The 20,368-nt window shown below is 39.1% G+C and overlaps 1 protein-coding gene across 1 annotated transcript in view; it reads left to right on the top strand.

Annotated features, from left to right (window-relative positions):
* LOC124602110 (telomerase-binding protein EST1A) overlaps window positions 1-20,368 on the top strand; it is a 338,716-nt gene that overhangs the window by 217,937 nt on the left and 100,411 nt on the right. Inside the window, exon 13 of the mRNA XM_047136296.1 lies at window positions 298-359. Within this exon, the coding sequence (XP_046992252.1) occupies window positions 298-359 (62 nt within the window). The remainder of the gene's footprint in view (window positions 1-297; window positions 360-20,368) is intronic.

The following is a 20,368-nucleotide window of genomic DNA, read 5'->3' as shown; positions in this document are numbered from 1 at the left end:
TTAGTATGATATAATTGGTTTTGAGACCATTGAATGTGGAACAGTAATGATTGTGAAGCAAATGAAATTTCCAAGAATAGTTCATAACTTTCATGAATTTCGTCACTTGTATTGACTACGGAGAATCAAGTACAGTACTCGTAATTTTAGATGATTTTATTCTTTCTTCTTTTAAGAAAACAGTGTCATTAGATTATTCAAATTGGGATTGTGCCTCAGATTATGTTAGTTATAATGAACAAAATGCTATAGTGCTAAGTAGACAGATAAACTCAGTTTGCCATTAATGTGTTTCAGGTTAACAAGAGATTTGTTATTAGTTACCTGAATGTGCAAGGAAAACTTTTCACCAAAGTTGGGTGAGTCTGAGAAGCTCTTTTTTTTAATTGCGAAAAATTATTGTTAAGTTGTACAAATTTAGATTTCACTTCACAGTTTAAAATAGTTGACAATTAATGTAGTAGTGAGTACTTATGTGTAGCTTATTTTGGATACACCTTTCAGGTAGTATATGTGATAAACAGTTTACCCGGTTGTGTGTGTGTGTGTGTGTGTGTGTGTGTGTGTGTGTGAATATTCCCAACCTCTTAATGCCTTTTTCAACCTCTATTGTTAAGTGTATGTAATGCGTTATGATACTATCTTCTTTGGGTAAACACCCATCAAGTAATTTCATTGTGCTTTAACAAGCGTTAAATTTAGTATGTTAAAAATGTCTTTGCCACCACGTGAATGGAAAATACAATCATTGTATATCATGGAAGAACTTGCCTAGTTATTAGGAATATAGCTATACTAAATAGCAAACACTTCCTAATGTTCTGCAGTATTATATATATTTAAGCTCTAAGCCAGTTCATGATCAAATAAACATAATTTTACAGAACATTAGGATGAATTTCCTATTCAGTATTGTTATCATGTTCAGTCAAGCATGATGGAAAATTCGGTAAATGTTATGAGGAATACAGCTAATTTTTTCTCTGCCACAAAATAGTTATAGAGTAGAATAATGTTCCACTGGTTTTAAGCATCTTCTACTTCCTTGGTAGACTGTCACCTCTTTCTCCATCAAATTATGTACCAGCTGCCAAGATAGCTGCACTTCATAAACTTTCTGAAAGTATATACCTGTCAGCATTTTACATAGGGAGTTAGTGTGTCGGAGGTTGTTACGCTATCTGCTGACAGCGGGTTTATACTGCTGCTAAAAAGTGAAGGCCTTCTCGTCATCAGTTCATCTTCAGTGCTGATTTCTCTTCTGTCAATATTATTAATTGTTAATTACTGTGCTATCGATTTCTGCTTTTTATTAGTATGTGGGCTATCCACAAAGTACAAGGCTATTACAAATGATTGAAGCGATTTCATAAATTCACTGTAGCTCCATTTATTGACATATGGTCATGACACACTACAGATACGTAGAAAAACTCATAAAGTTTTGTTCGGCTGAAGCCGCACTTCAGGTTTATGCCACCAGAGCGCTCGAGAGCGCAGTGAGACGAAATGGCGACAGGAGCCGAGAAAGCGTATGTCGTGCTTGAAATGCACTCACATCGGTCAGTCATAACAGTGCAACGACACTTCAGGATGAAGTTCAAGAAAGATCCACCAACTGCTAACTCCATTCGGCAATGGTATGCACAGTTTAAAGCTTCTGGATGCCTCTGTAAGGGGAAATCAATGGGTCGGCCTGCAGTGAGCGAAGAAACGATTGAACGCGTGCGGGCAAGTTTCATGCGTAGCCCGCGGAAGTCGACGAATAAAGCAAGCAGGGAGCTAAATGTACCACAGCCGACAGTTTGGAAAATCTTACGGAAAAGGCTAAAGCAGAAGCCTTACCGTTTACAATTGCTACAAGCCCTGACACCCGATGACAAAGTCAAATGCTTTGAATTTTCGGCGCGGTTGCACCAGCTCATGGAAGAGGATGCGTTCAGTGCGAAACTTGTTTTCAGTGATGAAGCAACATTTTTTCTTAATGGTGAGGTGAACAGACACAATGTGCGAATCTGGGCAGTAGAGAATCCTCACGCATTCGTGCAGCAAATTCGCAATTCACCAAAAGTTAACGTGTTTTGTGCAATCTCACGGTTTAAAGTTTACGGCCCATTTTTCTTCTGCGAAAAAAACGTTACAGGACACGTGTATCTGGACATGCTGGAAAATTGGCTCATGCCACAACTGGAGACCGACAGCGCCGACTTCATCTTTTAACAGGATGGCACTTCCATCATGATGTTCGGCATTTCTTAAACAGGAGATTGGAAAACCGATGGATAGGTCGTGGTGGAGATCATGATCAGCAATTCATGTCATGGCCTCCACGCTCTTTCTTTCTGTGGGGTTATGTGAAAGATTCAGTGTTTAAACCTCCTCTACCAAGAAACGTGCCAGAACTGCGAGCTCGCATCAACGATGCTTTCGAACTCATTGATGGGGACATGCTGCGCCGAGTGTGGAAGGAACTTGATTATCGGCTTGATGTCTGCCGAATCACTAAAGGGGCACATATCGAACATTTGTGAATGCCTAAAAAAACTTTGAGTTTTTGTATGTGTGTGCAAAGCATTGTGAAAATATCTCAAATAATAAAGTTATTGTAGAGCTGTGAAATCGCTTCAATCATTTGTAATAACCCTGTACATTACGTTTTGGAATTAAAAATAAATAAAGTATTGGAAATTTGTTTTATTATATACAGATGAAAGCCACACTTAAATACTACTTTTCTACATAGTTGCCATTTAAATTAAGGCACTTATCATAGCGATGGACGAGCTTGGAAATCCCTTCGTCGTTAAATTCGGCCGCCTGCGCCTTCAACCACGTGGTTACCTCTTCTTGAAGCTGTGCATCGTCATCAAAACACTGCATAGCCAACCACTTCTTCATTGCTGGGAATAAGTGGAAGTCGCTCGGTGCCAGGTCGGGACTGTACGGCGGATGAGGAAACAACTCCCACTTAAAAGATTTGAGAACTTCACGAGTGGCATTTGCCGTGTGGGCCCGGGCATTGTCGTGAATCAGCAAGATCTTTGAGCCCAACTTTCCCCTGTGCTTGTTTTGTATTGCTCTTCTGAGATTGTGCAGAGTTTGGCAATACCTTTGAGAATTTATTGAAGTGCCTCTTTCCAGGAAACCCACAAAAATCACACCTTTTCTGTCCCAAAAGAGGTAACCACGTGGTTGAAGGCGCAGGCGGCCGAATTTTACGACGAAGGAATTTCCAAGCTCGTCCATCGCTACGATAAGTGCCTTAATTTAAATGGCAACTATGTAGAAAATTAGTAATTAAGTGTGGCTTTCATCTGTATATAATAAAAAAAAAAATCCAATACTTTATTTATTTTCAATTCCAAAACGTAATGTACTTTGTGGATAGCCCTCGTATATTTAGTGTGCAACTTCTCATCTTCACTAACGCTACTGGGACAGCACATTGTTTATGCTGCGAAGTCATTGATGGTATTTACTAAGGGATAAAAGAGAAATTTTGTACAGTAAATAGGCCAATAAATTGGGCTATTAACATTTAGATCAGCTCTAAATTGTAATGTTGGGATGGTGAGGGGGAGGGGGACAGGGAGAGGGGGGAGAGGTAGTAGGAGGGGGAGAGGAGGGCGAGAGAGAGAGAGAGAGAGAGAGAGAGAGAGAGAGAGAGAGAGAGAGAGAGAGAGAGAGAGACCGACAGACCCATCCCACCAAACACCAGCCCCATGTGTTTCTTACCATGTTTTACATGCTGCCCAGTGTCAGTGGAAAACGGCAGTATGACTTCATATGTTTTCTTGGCATGATTGATTAAAGACGAATCTCTGGGTGTACAGTGAGGTTTTTTGTTTATATTTTTGCTCAATATTTCACTGTCTGACGCATTTGTCGTCTTCAGGCACTGTTAGTTGTGCTGTTACGTGTACTCGCTGCATGGACTGGTTGGAGTTCAGGCAGCGATATGCATAACAGTACAACTTGCAGCAAATGAAGTTGGCGACTGGTTTGGTCGTTGAAATATTATGCAAAAATGAAGAGAACAACTTGGCTGTACGTTCGGAAGTACGCCATAAATACCGGTCTGCCTCGCACTACAAATTAAATGTTATTTATAAAGTTCAGTTTTATGCCCCTCTGCATAAACCAATTCGTGCTTAGTCTAGTTTTATATTTGATTTAACAAAGTATGTGTTAAGAGGGGTAGCAAAATGCGAAAAATAACCATTACTCCAGCAGAAACTGGGTAGCAGCTTAAAAGTGCAATGTTTCGCAACACACTGGGCAAATTTGGCAAAGAAGATGGGATGAACTACTACTTTGGTTTTCATATCCATAACACAATAATATCTGCAGTATTTTACTATACCTTGAGGACTGAAAAATGTGGTGGTGGGGGGGGGGGGGGGGGGGTTGGGGGGGGGGGGGGAGGAGGAGGAGGAGTGTCACAACCAGCTTGTATGTCCACTGGTACTTGTATCGGCAAACCTTAGCTTGCTGGACTTGCCCTGACTTGTGTACTGGCCCATGCCGTACTGCCACTCTTCTGCCACCATGCATTACCTTTAACACATATTTTTTATTTGAAAATGGCACTAGAGTAATTTGGGACTCCCCTATCAAATCCTCATATAACATTTCATGTTTAAAAAAAAAAAAAAAAAGTTTCTAACAATAAACAGACACTTTCTGCAAATTCTGGACATTACTTGAGATACTTGATAAACAGTACTTTTTTGCTCTGACTCTATCTACACATCAAAAAAGTGAAATGTCAATAGAATTATGAGAAAAATGACTCTCAGGAGACACACATGATGTATCTGAGTGTTTACTAAAAGTAGGATAGTTAAAGTTTTAAAATTGGCTTTGTGCCAGTCGTCATTCATTAGTCCAGTCAAATAGCAGATATACGAGGTGCATTCAAGTTCTAAGGCCTCCGATTTTTTTTTCTCCAGACTGGAAAGAGATAGAAACGTGCGCATTGTTTTAAAATGAGGCCGCGTTCATTATCAATACGTCCCAGAGATGGCAGCATCGTACGGCAGATGGAATTTTACTGCCAGCGGCGAGAACGAGAACTGTTTTAAATACTTAAAATGGCGACGTTTTCCTTACTTGAACAGCGTGCAATCATTCATTTTCTGACTTTGCGTGGTGTGAAACCAATTGAAATTGAAGGAGACATGTGGTGATGGAGTTATGGATGTGTCGAAAGTGCGTTTGTGGGTGCGACAGTTTAATGAAGGCAGAACATCGTGTGACAACAAACCGAAACAACCTCGGGCTCGTACAAGCTGGTCTGACGACATGATCGAGAAAGTGGAGATAATTGTTTTGGGTGATCGCCGAATGACTGTTGAACAGATCGCCTCCAGATTTGGCATTTCTGTGGGTTCTGTGCAAACAATCCTGCATGACGACCTGAAAATGTGAAAAGTGTCATCCAGGTGGGTGCCACGAATGCTGACGGACGACCACATGGCTGCCCGTGTGGCATGTTTCCAAGCAATGTTGACGCGCAATGACAGCAGGAATGGGACTTTCTTTTCGTCGGTTGTGACAATGGATGAGACGTGGATGCCATTTTTCAATCCAGAAACAAAGTGCCAGTCAGCTCAATGGAAGCACACAGATTCACCGCCACCAAAAACATTTTGGGTAACCGCCAGTGCTGAAAAAATGGTGTCCATGCTCTGGGACAGCGAGGGCGTAATCCTTACCCACTGCGTTCCAAAGGGCACTACGGTAACAAGTGCATCCTACGAAAAGGTTTTGAAGAACAAATTCCTTCCTGCACTGCAACAAAAACATCCGGGAAGGGCTGCGCGTGTGCTGTTTCACCAAGACAACGCACCCGCACATCGAGCTAACGTTACGCAACAGTTTCTTCGTGATAACAACTTTGAAGTGATTCCTCATGCTCCCTACTCACCTGACCTGGCTCCTAGTGACTTTTGGCTTTTTCCAACAATGAAAGACACTCTCCGTGGCCGCACATTCACCAGCCGTTCTGCTATTGCCTCAGCGATTTTCCAGTGGTCAAAAGAGACTCCTAAAGAAGCCTTCGCCGCTGCCATGGAATCATGGCGTCAGCATTGTGAAAAATGTGTACGTCTGCAGGGCGATTACGTCGAGAAGTAACGCCAGTTTCATCGATTTCAGGTGAGTAGTTAATTAGGAAAAAAATCGGAGGCCTTAGAACTTGAATGCACCTCGTACCTTGCAAAAGGTGAGGTAGAAGAGTTTATTTTTTCAACTCATTCATATGGTTGGAAAGATTAGAAAACCGAGTTTTGCCAACAAAATTTTGTTTGGGAAAACTTTCTGCAGTCAAAAAACTTGGAAAATTTCGGCCTTTTTTCAGTTTTTTCAAAATATCTGAGTTTTTTTGCTCCTATTACTTTAATGTCTATATCTTTTTTATACTCCCAATATCTAAGGCGCTACAGCACCTCAAAAAATACAAATTTTTCAAATTTTGAGCATAGTGGCAAGATACCTAATTTTTGAGCACTATTTTTTCAGTTTCTGTGTGTGTAGTATAAATACATTATACATGATGTTATATGTTGGAATTTACCACCTCATTTTCAGGTATTCAATTTCTCTGTATGCAACATGAGGATTGCTGGGCACCCAACTATTGTGATTCTTACATCACTACCTGAAGTTCACTATGGGCCACCTCAGCCCTGGTATTTGTAAAACTATAACTATAAAAATACATCATTAAGAGACAGACAGACAGACAGACACACACACACACACACACACACACACACACACACACACACACACACAAAATCAATAAATTGTCTCAGGAAACTGAACTATTATTAGCTGCAATAGGCAACCTAATTAGGTAGGTAATTATTCTTGTGTATAAAAGCCACACAGTTGACATTAAAAATAAGTAGCTTTATTACAATTAAAATGCATTGTCAGTTACTAAAAAATGTTGACAGTTCTGGGTGTGTAATACGTGTAATATCGCACGTTAGTGCACTTGAGACAGACATGAGCATCACTTCCAATGTTTTGATGGGCCAGGTTCCTCAGTGTCACCAGAAATACCTTGAGTTAAGGATTCAGGGTCTGTACGTAGAGTTGATCCCAGATTGACCTCTTCTTTAAACAGTGAGTCGGCCTCAGCAAGTTCGTTGATTTCGTCAGCGGTTTCCTCAGCATCCTCCATAACATCTTCTTCGCTACCCCAATACATTTCTTGCAAATTGAAGAACATTTCAAACCCGCTTTTCTGCAGGAGCAGGCTCCGCCACAGTTCAGCTTGCATGAGCATGAAACAATGTGAAGAAGTGCTTCAGGTGCTGGATCTTGCCTCATTATAATGGGTATTGGCCCGTGGTCACTGTGATTCCAGCCCCATTTCTCAGGAGGTTTCCAGTTTCCCATCCAACTTTGGACTTGTTGGTAATTCCGCAACGAATGATGTTGTGCAGCATCTTGTGTAGGTGGCAACCGTGCAAGATTCAGTTGCTTTTTGTGGCAGACTTGGTGAATAACTGGTACCGCAAATGGTCTAGTGTGTGGGAACTGCTGACACCTCCACTATACAATGCGATAGTAACTTGTTCTCCTGCTGTTATTATTTCTTCACGGGTAGCATGTGGTTTATTGAACGTGCAAAGCACTGAGGTTAGGTGTTCATTTTTCGCAACAATATTGCAGCACTTAATTTTGCCTTGACCAACAAAAGCGGATGTTGTATCACATCCACTAAAGGCATGAGTGAACAGAATATATTCACTGTCAAACTTGTAAGATGCAGTGGAAAACCACTTGTCTTCTGCATTTCCTCTTCCTGGCTTTAAGAAAAATAAGTTTTCAATGCCTTGCCCCAAACTGGTCATGAGCACAAGCAGGTCAGCACCTTCTCCTACAACTACAACACTTCCAAATTCTTTGGTTCTTGAAATGGCAGATGTTACAATCATAACGTCAGCATCTTCTTGTGCCTGGTGCACTCCAGAAATTCGTTTTTAAGAAGTGTGATCAAATGCATCTTGTTTCGTTTGTTGTACAAGAACTTGTCCTGAGGGACATGGTTCACCATCTCTGATACAACCACAACGTCAACCGAAGAATGTTTTTTGGACCTACAAATCCTCTCAGCACTCTTTGTGCTACATTTGTCTCCCTCACATGGATACCCATCAAATACAGTAGCAAATTGATATCCAAAATGACGTTGCAGGCAGGAAACATAGCTTTGGGCTATTGATAAGATAATCACCTTCCGCCCGCCCGCCAAAGAATAAATACGTATTTGTCCGCTAAAGAACAATCCCTACATCCTTTCCTTATAACTGATCATTAACGTCAATCAACTGTAGAAAATGTACGGCACCTGCATGCAATCGTATTAACACAAATAAACTTCACGCAATCTGACTTGAATGTGTTCGTAGTTACCGAATATGATGCTGTTTGTCCTGGCCCTGCAGCAGAGTGAGATGGTAAATTCCAATGAATAACATGATGAGTAATATGTTTATACTATGCAAATAGAAACTGAAATAACAGTGTTCAAAAATTAGGTAATTTGCCACTTTGCCACTTTGCTCGAAATTTGAAAAATTGGTATTTTTTGACGCGCTTACAAAGTGCATAAATTCCTTTAGAAAAAAAATTCTTTTGGTAGTCCACGCAACCACTCGTGCACCGCGTGGCATACCTCTTCATCACAACAGAACTTCTTTCCTTCCATCGCGTCTTTGAGTGGTCCAAACATACGGATATCACTAGGGGGCAAGGTCTGGTGAGTATGGTGTATGAGGAAGACACTCAAAATGCAGGTCTGTGATTGTTGCACAGTGTGGGGCCTTGCATTGTCATGTTGCAAAAGGACACCTGCTGACAGTAATCGATGTCGCTTTGATTTGATTGCAGGCTGCAGATGATTATTAGGAGATCTGTGTATGATGCACTGGTGACAGTGGTCCCTCTAGGCATGTAATGCTCCAAAATGACGCCTTTTTCATCCCAAAAGAGAGTCAGCATAACCTTCCCTGCTGATGGTTCCATTCAAAACTTCTTTGGTTTTGGTGATGAGGAATGGCGCCATTCCTTGCTCGCTCTCTTCATTTCCGGTTGGTTGAAGTGAACCCAGGTTTCGTCCCCAGTAACGATTCTTGCAAGGAAGCCATCACCTTCTCTATTCACTACATCAGTATTATTTGTTATGGAGAATGGCTTCTAGCCTCGGTACCTATAGCCACGCTATTGACGTCCCTTGTTGAAAAATGTTCAGATCATGTTGTTTTTCTTATCCAGTATTTACCTATTGTTTCTTATATGTTGACATTCAGTGCAAAATTATGAAACTCATAGTTTGTACTCTTTTATGTTATTCCTCTCTCAGCTTAACAGCACCAGCCTATTCATCACCGCATTCAGAAATTGAGGCAAAATCCAAAACTTTGTATGTACAGTCAACAAAATAAAACTGTTCGTGCCTTGATAAGCTCGGGTACTCTCAGTGGAGTGCAGCATGCACCATTGGTAATGCAACATATAGTGCCAATGGCAGTAGCATCACATGTAACACAATTTTAACTGTATATTTGTTCCACTTTTACTATAAAGCTTTTCCATATTGATCTTTCTGATTTTCTGCATATAATAACTGGATTTTTTTTATATATATGTGCTTTATAATATTTATTTATCTGATTAAGAGAAATCAGGACATTCTGCCATCTGCAGGCATTGGAATAAATCAACAATGGAGGACATAGCAGACAGAACAGACACCACACATCTATTTATAGTATTTGTTTGAAATGCTGAGATGTTTCATTAGATAAAGACAAAAGAGCAAATCTGTGAAATTACGTGGTAGCAGTGTGGCAACATTTGAGGCTCTGAAATTCTACTGTTTGTACCATATTTTTTTACATTGCATTGTTTGTTGCAAGCGTAACAGGTGCAAGCATAATATAGCTGAGGTATGCCGAATGTGGTAACACACTGCATCACAGATGAATATATGACAATCATTTACTGCCACGGTATTTCAGCATACATGACCATGAGAGATAGCTTCCTGGCAGTTGTCCAGAATGGTGGTTTCAGTGGGCATGAAGTGGCAGGTGGGTGCAGCATTCACGATCGTTGTGCCTAGACGTGCATAAAGTGATTTGGAGAGGGGGGGTAATTTGGCTGGCTTTGGTGATCAGGCTTGGGAAAAGTGTCGATGCTTCAGCAAGACAACATGTTAATTGATACCTGTGGGGATCTTTTGAGTCCCACAATAATAATAATAATAATAATAATAACAACAATTATTTCGAAATCGCCGTAGCAAGTAAGTAAGGACGTATGCAAGTAAGTCGTCATAGTAAGCAATGAATACAAATGAAATTGACAAAGACAAACAAACAAGGTGGTGGTTTCACTTTAGAATAAAAGTTTACGATACAGTGGAATTTCATGAATGAACATTTTTGAAAGGAGGGAAAACATACTACCAAAAAATATTGAATTTGGTAATGGTTTGATTTTTTTTCAGCGGTGAAAAAGTGTAATTAAAAGTAGCACATTTGTGGTAATATGCGATCTAGTAATGCCACGTTTCATGACGTGCTACATAATAAATTATAATTCTAAATGCGTCTTTTTGAGAATACATTCAGAATACCACACCCAGAAACTCAAAATTACGTATTAGTGTACAGGAAGCAAAAATATTTTAAAGTGAAGTGACACTGGTGACATACAAGCTGCCGGATATGTACACTTAAACCATCAATTGGAATTCAGGTATGTCACATGACGTGAGAGCATAGCCTCTTGCCTCCAAACTATTAGTCCGTATTTTAGGAACATACCTAAAAGACTTGTACATCAACAATAAATTTCAATTGAGTTGACTTTTTTATATGTGGATACATACCTACATATACAGTACATGTTAATCACAGTAACATCTAATTTCAATTTTACTGTGGCTAACGGCATCAATACTGGTATGTAACTTGTAAAACGTAACATTATGTATAAATATAGTAACTGTTTAGTAAAATGACACCACCACCTAAAGCAGTTTGAATAAATAAAAAATAAATTAATACGAACCTGACATATGATGATTTTATTTATTCACAAAGCGAGGCAGAATTTACACAGATGTTCTTAAAAGAAAGCATCATTGTTCATTTTACTTTTTCCCATTAGTGAATGACTACTGATAACACTGTTCTAAAAAAAAAAAAAAAAAAAAAAACACCTTTTTTCTATTTCTGATAAAACGTATTGTGATCCTAGTTGTATTTTGAGTGCTGAATTGAAAACAGTTTTTTGTTTTTTTTCTGTCAGGGATAGTTTATGAGTAATCACAATTTTATTTCTCTTTTCAGTTTCTGATATAGTGCAGCAAACGTGAGGTGAAATTCGACAAACAAATGCACATCTTTATGATGTTATAAGTTCATCACATTGATGGAGGGTGGGATCTAACATATAACACAGTAACCTTTGTGTATACACTTTGAAGCATTTATTTAACATGAGAAATTACAGAAAATTGACAAACAATGCGCCATTGCCTTGTAATGCACATCACTTTTTCCTCTTGTATTGTGAATCTTTCTTCTCTCGAATGATATTCCAGCAATAATCTGCTAACATAGAAGGTACCCACTTCCCTTCATAGCGCCTTTCTATGGTAGAAATGTCTTTATGGAATCTTTCCCCATGTTCATCCGATACGTCACTACAACTCTCTGTGAAGTAGTCCAGATGAGAGTCCATCATATGTACCTTCAAAGTCATATTGCACCCCAAATGCTGATATGCTTTGATCATATCCATCACCATTGCTTTGTAGTTAGTAGCTCTTCTTGTTCTGAGGAAGTTTTCCAACACCATCTTGAAGCAGTCCCATGCGGTTCTTTATCAGTTAAACATACTTCAAAACTTGCATCTTTCTGCAGCTCCCTGATTTTGTGGGCCCACAAATACACCTTCCTTTATTTTTGCAGCTGAAAGTCGGGGCAATTTGGTAGCTAGACATGCAAACCCACCGCCTGTTGGATCCATGGCCTTCACGAATTGTTTCATCAGGCCAAGTTTGATGTGAAGCAGTGGAAGTAGTATATATTCAGGAGCTACCAGAATTTCACGTTGTACATTCTTTTCGCCAACTTTCCATCTTCACCTAGGCCATTTCTTTTTCACGTAGTGAGAATTTCGGTTTCGACTATCCCACTCGCAAAGAAAACAGGCATACTTTTGTGTAGCCCTGTTGCATTTCCAGTACCATAGCAATTACCATGAAATCTGCACATATTTTCCATTTGTTTTCATTGTATTTTAATGAATTTAGCATCCTTTGTACGAATTCGTAATTCTGTTTTGTCAAACTAGCGTAAGCTACTGGAACAGAGGGTATTTTATTTCCGTTATGGAGCAAAACACCCTTCAGACTTGTTTTTGATGAATCTATGAAAAGTCTCCACTCCTGTGAAATATAAATGTTCAGCACTTTCATCAGGCCAGCAACGTCATTGCAAAATGTCGGTGCTTTGTCAGTTGAAAAATAAGATAAAGGCATGTTCTCTGTGCCTGAACAAACTGATTTTAGTACTTTGGTGCAGTAGATTATACTCTTGTAATCTTGAACCAAGCACCTGGCCTTTTGTTTACTTAGTCCTAGATCATGTGCTAAATCATTTAAATCTGCCTGTGTTAACAATGTGGCGATGACTCACTTGTGCAGTGATATAAAGAATCATCATCTGTGATTTCTTCAGTACTACTTATTTCACTGTCACTCGGAATTTGACCTCGAGCTCTTGAAGGTACTGGAAGGTTGTCGGAGTGCTGCACTGGCATTCTCGCTGAATGCAGATCTGGGTAAACAATGTGCCTCTTCGACTTTTTGTTTGTAGACCCCTGAATTTTTGTTAGACAGAAATAACAATCAGTAACATGGTCCTTATGCTCCCTCCACACCATGGGAAGAGCAAATAACGCCCCATTCTCTTTACCTTTCCGCCACTGAATTAGTTTGCAGTAACATGTAGCACAACATAAATGTGGTGCCCATTATTTATCTTGGTCTCCTACCTTGTTTGTATGCTTTCTTTATGACTGAAGAAATTTTCCTCCTGTTTCTGGCAAAAGTGAACTTCCCACAGATGTAGCAGAAGTTGTTCGGCTTATATCGACATCCACGACTACGTGGCATTTCTGAAAATTTAAAAATACCACTTTGGTAATACACCTGTATTAAATTAATAGTAGGGAACTAGAGGAACGCTGATGTGTAAAAACCAGCAGTCGTTTTACCTTCAGCACCAGGCTCAATCAGTTTACACACAGGAACTAAAAAGTTCAACCATGCTCGGAAATATGACAGACAGTTACTTGACAGCCAAAACACCCACTTGTTAAGACTGACACAAATTGCGGCTAACACCACTGTTGTAAACTCGATGCATCTGCCCCTAGGAGGCGTGAAGCTTTACTGCCGAGGCAGCGACCGGCTGTCGCCGTTCGAGTTGCTGAGATGTTTCAGGTGGTCTTAATGACATAGGTGTGGCGGGGATAACCTAATGATGTCTGACTCTTCCCAACTGCTGTTGCACAAGAAATTATCACGTTCTATCACTACTGGATGCGGCAACATACCCGTATTTCTCTATAACATCTCTATGTTTGCCATGAATTGTGAATATACATATATATACATATTACATAAAAAGTATCCCTGACAACGATATTTTGTTTACATATTTGAATTTCCCACAGTAAAATGGTGTAGAAGCACATACTTTAATATCAGAAATAGAACCCATGTCGAACAGTGTAATATAAACTGGCATTGCTAAAACTACTGGTATTAACTACACTACACTGAATAGTCTTGTCTTCACAGACATTTGAAGAATATGTCAGTAGTTGCTTGTTTCTTCAACCCTCATTCACATATTGTAATAGCTATCTTCATTAACTCGTTCAACTCTTCATCACCTTTCAGCACTACTTTATCAGCTTCAAAGCTTAACACACAAGTTTAATTGTGTCCATGGCTTCAATGGCTTTTAACATCGTGGGGACTGGTGAAGGGCCTATTCAATCCGCATCTTCACTTTCTTGTTTTCTGCCATCTGATCCTGCAACACTTTATCAGTTGTCATGGACTGACAGACAGCAACACCTTCATCGTGCTCAGCATAAGTATCGAAACTAAGGCATGTGGTATTTTCATCTGGCCCCATTATTTGCTGCCATTGTTCAGCTACAGATTCATTGTTTTCTGATGTGATCTCTCATGTAAGGGGCAGTATCCAATTAAAGCCGACCTTCTGAAAACAATTTGATATTGTGATTGCTTGCACGGAATCCCACACATTTCTCATAAAATATACAGCAACCAAGATCGTCACCTTTTTTATTTTACTATGAAGACAGGCCAGCCTCATCTGTAAAAGAACTTTCCTGTATTTTTGTTTCAGGCATCTTATAATGCTTTGGTTGAATGGCTGAAGGTGGCTTGTGCAATTGGCAGGAAAAAACACTATTTTTGTATTACGAAGATACGATGCATCTTGAGGATGTGCTGCACATTGGTCAATAAAGAGGACGATTGATCTGTTTCTGACACCCAACCTTGTATCCAAATTGTGCAAATATTTGTCAAATATACTTCTCATTACCAATGCTTTCGTATTAAATGTATATTTGTTTTTGGAATGTCTGCACATTTTTGAAACATTGTGAATTTTTCGCTGTGCCAGTTATTAGTGGCACCAACTTTTCTATTCCACTTGCACTGTAACATGACAGAACAGTCAGTCTCTCTTTGCTGAATTTTCTGCTGTACCTCGAGCACATTTTATACCCTAAATTTTGTCGGCTCTTAATCTGCTCAATCTACCCATAGAGTGGCTTGAAATCTTTGAGTCCAAACTTTTGTACCAAATAAGTAGTTTTAGCACGAACCACAGTACCACATCAACTGGAGTTTACGCTGTGCGAGTTTGCTTAAACCATTCAGCAGGAAACTTTCAAGTTCTAGAAACTGATCGTCAAGCACACTTTCCCTTTGCTGATTCCTCCTTCCACACATGCAGCTTCAATTATTTTTCTCTTGCTTACTATTGTGTTTAATGTAAACGGAGGAATGTTCAGTTTTTGTGCAGCATCAACATGTTTGATGTGTGGATTTTTGTCCAGTTCCTGAATAATGTTCCACTTCTCTTCATTAGTGAAATGCCTCACTATTTTCTTATTCATGGCATACTGGCTCCCTTTTCAAAACAAAAAAGAAAATTAAGCACTGAGAATTACTCAGACACTGAAGTCACACTGTACTGTACATGAACAAAGAAAGACCAGCAACTGAATAAGGTATTTGACTGTTTTCCAGAAATTGTCTTAAAAGATTAATTATGTCATTTGTATGCTCCCAACAAGCTTTTTTTCCTGTTTAATTTGGTATTCTTTTATAAAAATGGAAATGAAATTCAAATAATTTGAACGCCTGCAAAAACGCTCTATTCAAGTCATGTGATGCCTGTGATGTCACTGGCTAGCTCGCTGCTCCTGTTGTTGTAATGATAATTCGCAGTGATGTCTTGTTTTGGAATTTATATTTTGGAAAATGGGATTGGTGTGTAGTACCATATCCCAACTGTGTTTGGTTCAATCCTCTTTTTCTTGTTACAGCTTGAAAGAGCATGCTTTAAGCTTTCAAAGCTATATACAAGGGTGAGTCAAATGAAAACCTTAAATTTGTTATAACAAATTGAAATTTTTGCAGTTATCCTGTAAGTTGGTAAGCGTGCTACAAGCAGCGTGCAGAATGGCCTGTAGGTGGCAGCATAGTGCAGATGCACACATACCGTCGCAGTATCAGTATAAAGATGGCCACCCCACTTGCGACTTGCACCAGGAAGGTTTTTGCGTATTGAAGGTGTGAAACCTATTGAAATTCATCGATGAATGGAGGTTCAGTATGGTGATGCATGTTTGCCACAGCAGCAAGTCTACGAATGGAGTAGGAAGTTTGCAAATGGTGTGACTTCAGTGGAAGATGCTCCTTGTCCAGGTCAGGCACGAGTTGTGACTCCACAGAACATTGCAGTAGTTGAAGCCATAGTGAAGGAAAACCGCCAAGTGACACTGAATGACAATGTAGCATGTTTACAGATTAGTCATGGGTCAGCACATCGCATTGTGCGTGATGTGCTCCAGTTTCACAAAGTGTCTGCAAGATGGGTACCACAGCAGCTGACTCCTGAAATGAGAGAGCGACGTGTTGATGCTTGTGAAGAACTTCTTCGACACTTTGAATGAGAAGGTGATGGCTTCCTTGCAAGAATCGTTACTGGGGACGAAACCTGGGTTCACTTCAACCAACCGGAAATGAAGAGAGCGAGCAAGGAATGGCGCCATTCCTCATCACCAAAACCGAAGAAGTTTTGAATGGAACCATCAGCAGGGAAGGTTATGCTGACTCTCTTTTGGGATGAAAAAGGCGTCATTTTGGAGCATTACATGCCTAGAGGGACCACTGTCACCAGTGCATCATACACAGATCTAATAATCATCTGCAGCCTGCAATCAAATCAAAGCGACATGGATTACTGTCAGCAGGTGTCCTTTTGCAACATGACAATGCAAGGCCCCACACTGTGCAACAATCACAGACCTGCATTTTGAGTGTCTTCCTCATACACCATACTCACCAGACCTTGCCCCCTAGTGATATCCGTATGTTTGGACCACTCAAAGACGCGATGGAAGGAAAGAAGTTCTGTTGTGATGAAGAGGTATGCCACGCGGTGCACGAGTGGTTGCGTGGACTACCAAAAGAATTTTTTTTCTAAAGGAATTTATGCACTTTGTAAGCACTGGAGGACTTGCATTGAGTGTGGGGGAGATTATGTTGAAAAGTGATACAGCTTTGTACCACTTCCGCACAATAAATAATATTTTAAAAAAATATTTAAGGTTTTCATTTGACTCACCCTCGTAGTTCAATTTCTGGATCTACCGTATTGCTGGGTAAGAATACATTTCAAAAGTTATTATTTTAGCACTTTGAGAAGATTGAAAAGTGAAATATTTTGCTCATTAAGTCCCACAAGTAATTTTTTTTTTAGTATATAAATCAGTTTCAAACATTAATTTAACATATGCCATCAAACAAGTGTAATACACAACACAGTAAATTTGCGAAACAAAAAACACTTAAGAGTCATTCCATTTTTGATCAAATAGTTCTACAGTTTTGTCAAGGATAGGTTGAGCAAAAGTGTTTTGTCTTCCTGATGACGATGGTGATTGTGCTTCTAAAGTCATGAATATGTTGCTCAGGAATCCAACTGGTGTCTCTAGCAGCTGGCCAGTGCAAGGAATGAGCACAACCATGTGGGTGCATAAAGCTGATGAGGACATTTCTTGTCCATGTGAAATATTCTATTAACTTTATTTGAAAGGCATGGACAGCAATGGTATGATGATGGGGACAGTCACTGGTCATACAAATGCTAGTACTGTGGCATTCTTTGTCACCAAAATAGATAACTAATGGATGTAGTGTGGCCTGACTATTCCCCCAATTAAATCCTTGCACAGCATCTTCAACAACAAATGAATAATTCTCAGCAAAATACATCAATATAATTAATTCATTTTCTGCATGATTTATTTTTAGCTGCTTAAGGTATAAGCTTTAGTGTTTTGTCACAAAGGATGGCTCCTTAAACCAGTAATTTTCAAAATCAGTGTCTCCATGAAATCTTCAACAGTTCTCTGACATGCCTCCAGTGTGTGTCTGTCAGTATGGATATAGTATTGGTATTACATTGTTTCTTCAGGGTTATAGTCTTTTAAATCATCTTCGAGAAAAGCCTCTTGTTGTATTTTTCCTGGACATTCCACACACCATTGCAGCGTACAATCTTTTGATTCCAAACTGCATACAGTTTTTTCCCTCAAAAGCTTATAGTCATCTTGGATGGATGTTTCTGAAGCCAACATTAATTTGACATTTTGATGAATTACACATACACGTATTGAATGTGATTCAGAAGTGCCAACTGCAGTTCATGATTTCAGGGAGAACTTACAAAATTTTGAGAATCTCAGTTGATTTCCATATTGCATACAATAAGCAATGAACATTTCTTTCAGGTTTCAAAGGAGCAGATGTTTCTGCTTTTGAATCTTTTTATTATTTATTTTTACTGCAGCACAATCCTGTTAGCTTGGGCACAAACAAGAAAACTCATCATCTTCAAAACACTGAGGACATTTTGTTTTACTTTATCGTTGAGCTTTTTCCCATTTGCACTTGTTGCCAAAATCCCATCTTCTATCTTTAGTTTCCTCGACTTCTTCTCCATTTTAGTTGAAAGAGCAAATTCTTTAGCCGTTTTTTCAATAGTCCAGCTGTTTGGGACCATATTAAGTTCTTATATCCATATCTTTAAATTTTTGGCACTCTTCTGTTTGTATTTGAGCAATATCTATGAGACTCACGCCAGCAGCTGTGACAGTTACCGTAGTAATGCTATCTTGGGCTTTCAGAACTTTGCGCTTCATGTATCCCATTGAATCCCTTTCGCTGATCCATTGAACCTTTAATGGTGACTCTCCAAGTGATGATAATGAAGTCTTAGCAGTAAAGCAACTACATCCATGTCTTCAGTGGACGGTGATTCTTGCTTATCCTGGTGGGATGATTCTTTCTGGCCCATTTCTTGTCTACATTTGGTACAAATTTTCTGATCAGGTTTAAAAACATTAATCAGTAACTTCAACCTATCAGGCATTGCAATGGTCACTGCTGTTAAAGTCTTCTAGGTTACACTTTTTCTTTACCAAATGAGTTGTAGCCAGTCTTCTGCAGGAAATGAAATTTTGTCATCAACAAGACATTATGGAATGGACAAATTTGACCATATGCAGTAAATTCAAGCCCAGACCTTCGTCATAGAAGCTCCTTGCCCATTGTTGACATTTCCTTAACTGATTGTAGTTGACTTTTCTCATAATAGAATGGTGATGACTTACGACAATCATCAAAGTAGCTGGGTGTGGGGGTCTCGTAGTTCATTTTATACAATAGTTTATTAACCTCTAACAAGCAATTTTGAAAGCTTATGAATATCCAGGTTTTAAGCATAGAAGATTCAGTCTTGTTTCTAAATAACATATACAAATTAGGCCATCAAAACATATTGATTTAGTGCTTACCTTCAGCTACAACAATGATTATTGATTATTCAAACAGTCAGTACTCAATAATAAGACTGTACAACATCAATACCAAAGATTACACCTCACAGAAGATTGCCACACTGAAAATTTCCAATAATGAAAGCAACAATTGAAGGTGGTATTTCAACAGAGGATCACTGCTGCAAGGATAGAGCCTTAAAAAGCTATTGCTGCTTCATAATGTCGTTGGAAACTGAGTGACAATGCACAGATACACTACTATGCATTGTAGGGTTAAAATGTTCTAAACAACATAACATTCCATTATGATCATCTAGATTTTATGATCTTAAGAGCATTTTCTGAGGTTTTATTATATTTATATTCTATACTGTAAAATAATGTAAAAACACTTATTAGCACAGTTACATTCCCTAAAGTGCAGGCAAATCTTATACTATTAAAAGACACTACAATTACATATTTTTTGGTTTACAACTTCAAATTGTATCAATTTTTTTGTATTTACCGATAGTCCATTTTCCCCACTTTTGAATAAGTTTTCTTACTCATCAATATGCAAGGTCCAGAAATTAAACAAAGTAGCTTTGAAAACTTAAAGCATGCTCTTTCCAGCTATGGTAAGAAGAGGAGTATTGAACAAGACACAGTTGAGGTATTTCCCTCAAAAATATCCTAATATTTGCATGCAGAATATTTTGGTCAACTTTGCACATCTTTTCTTCTAGGTATCCAATGTTAGTTAAATTTGACCCACATACGGGCATAATAGATAGGAATGAATAACCCTCTGAAGTCATGGTGTGATTGGTTCATAAGAAAAGTAGCAGTGGTCAGTCAAACTTTGGCTTTCAGAAGAGCACAATGAAGTTTTTAGACACTTTAGAGGCTTTAGTTGGGCTAAATCCCAAATTTTTGGCATGGTGTGATTCAGCATAGAAAGTTGCCAATGTATGTTAAAGCAAATGACTAAATGTGTGCTAGAGCTTCTAAAAAAAAAAAAATCCTAGCAAACTAGGCACATCTGCACCCTCATACATGATGCAAAGGTGAATAGGTTCTCTTTAAAAGTCCCTAAAAATTCAACCACTGAAGATACTGAATTGAAATGTGGTGTATATCCATCAAAGACCATATATAATCTTCACATCAAGTT

The sequence above is a fragment of the Schistocerca americana genome, chromosome 1 (assembly GCF_021461395.2).
Source record: "Schistocerca americana isolate TAMUIC-IGC-003095 chromosome 1, iqSchAmer2.1, whole genome shotgun sequence".
NCBI lineage: Eukaryota > Metazoa > Arthropoda > Insecta > Orthoptera > Acrididae > Schistocerca > Schistocerca americana.
This window is presented reverse-complemented; position numbering and strand designations above follow the sequence as displayed.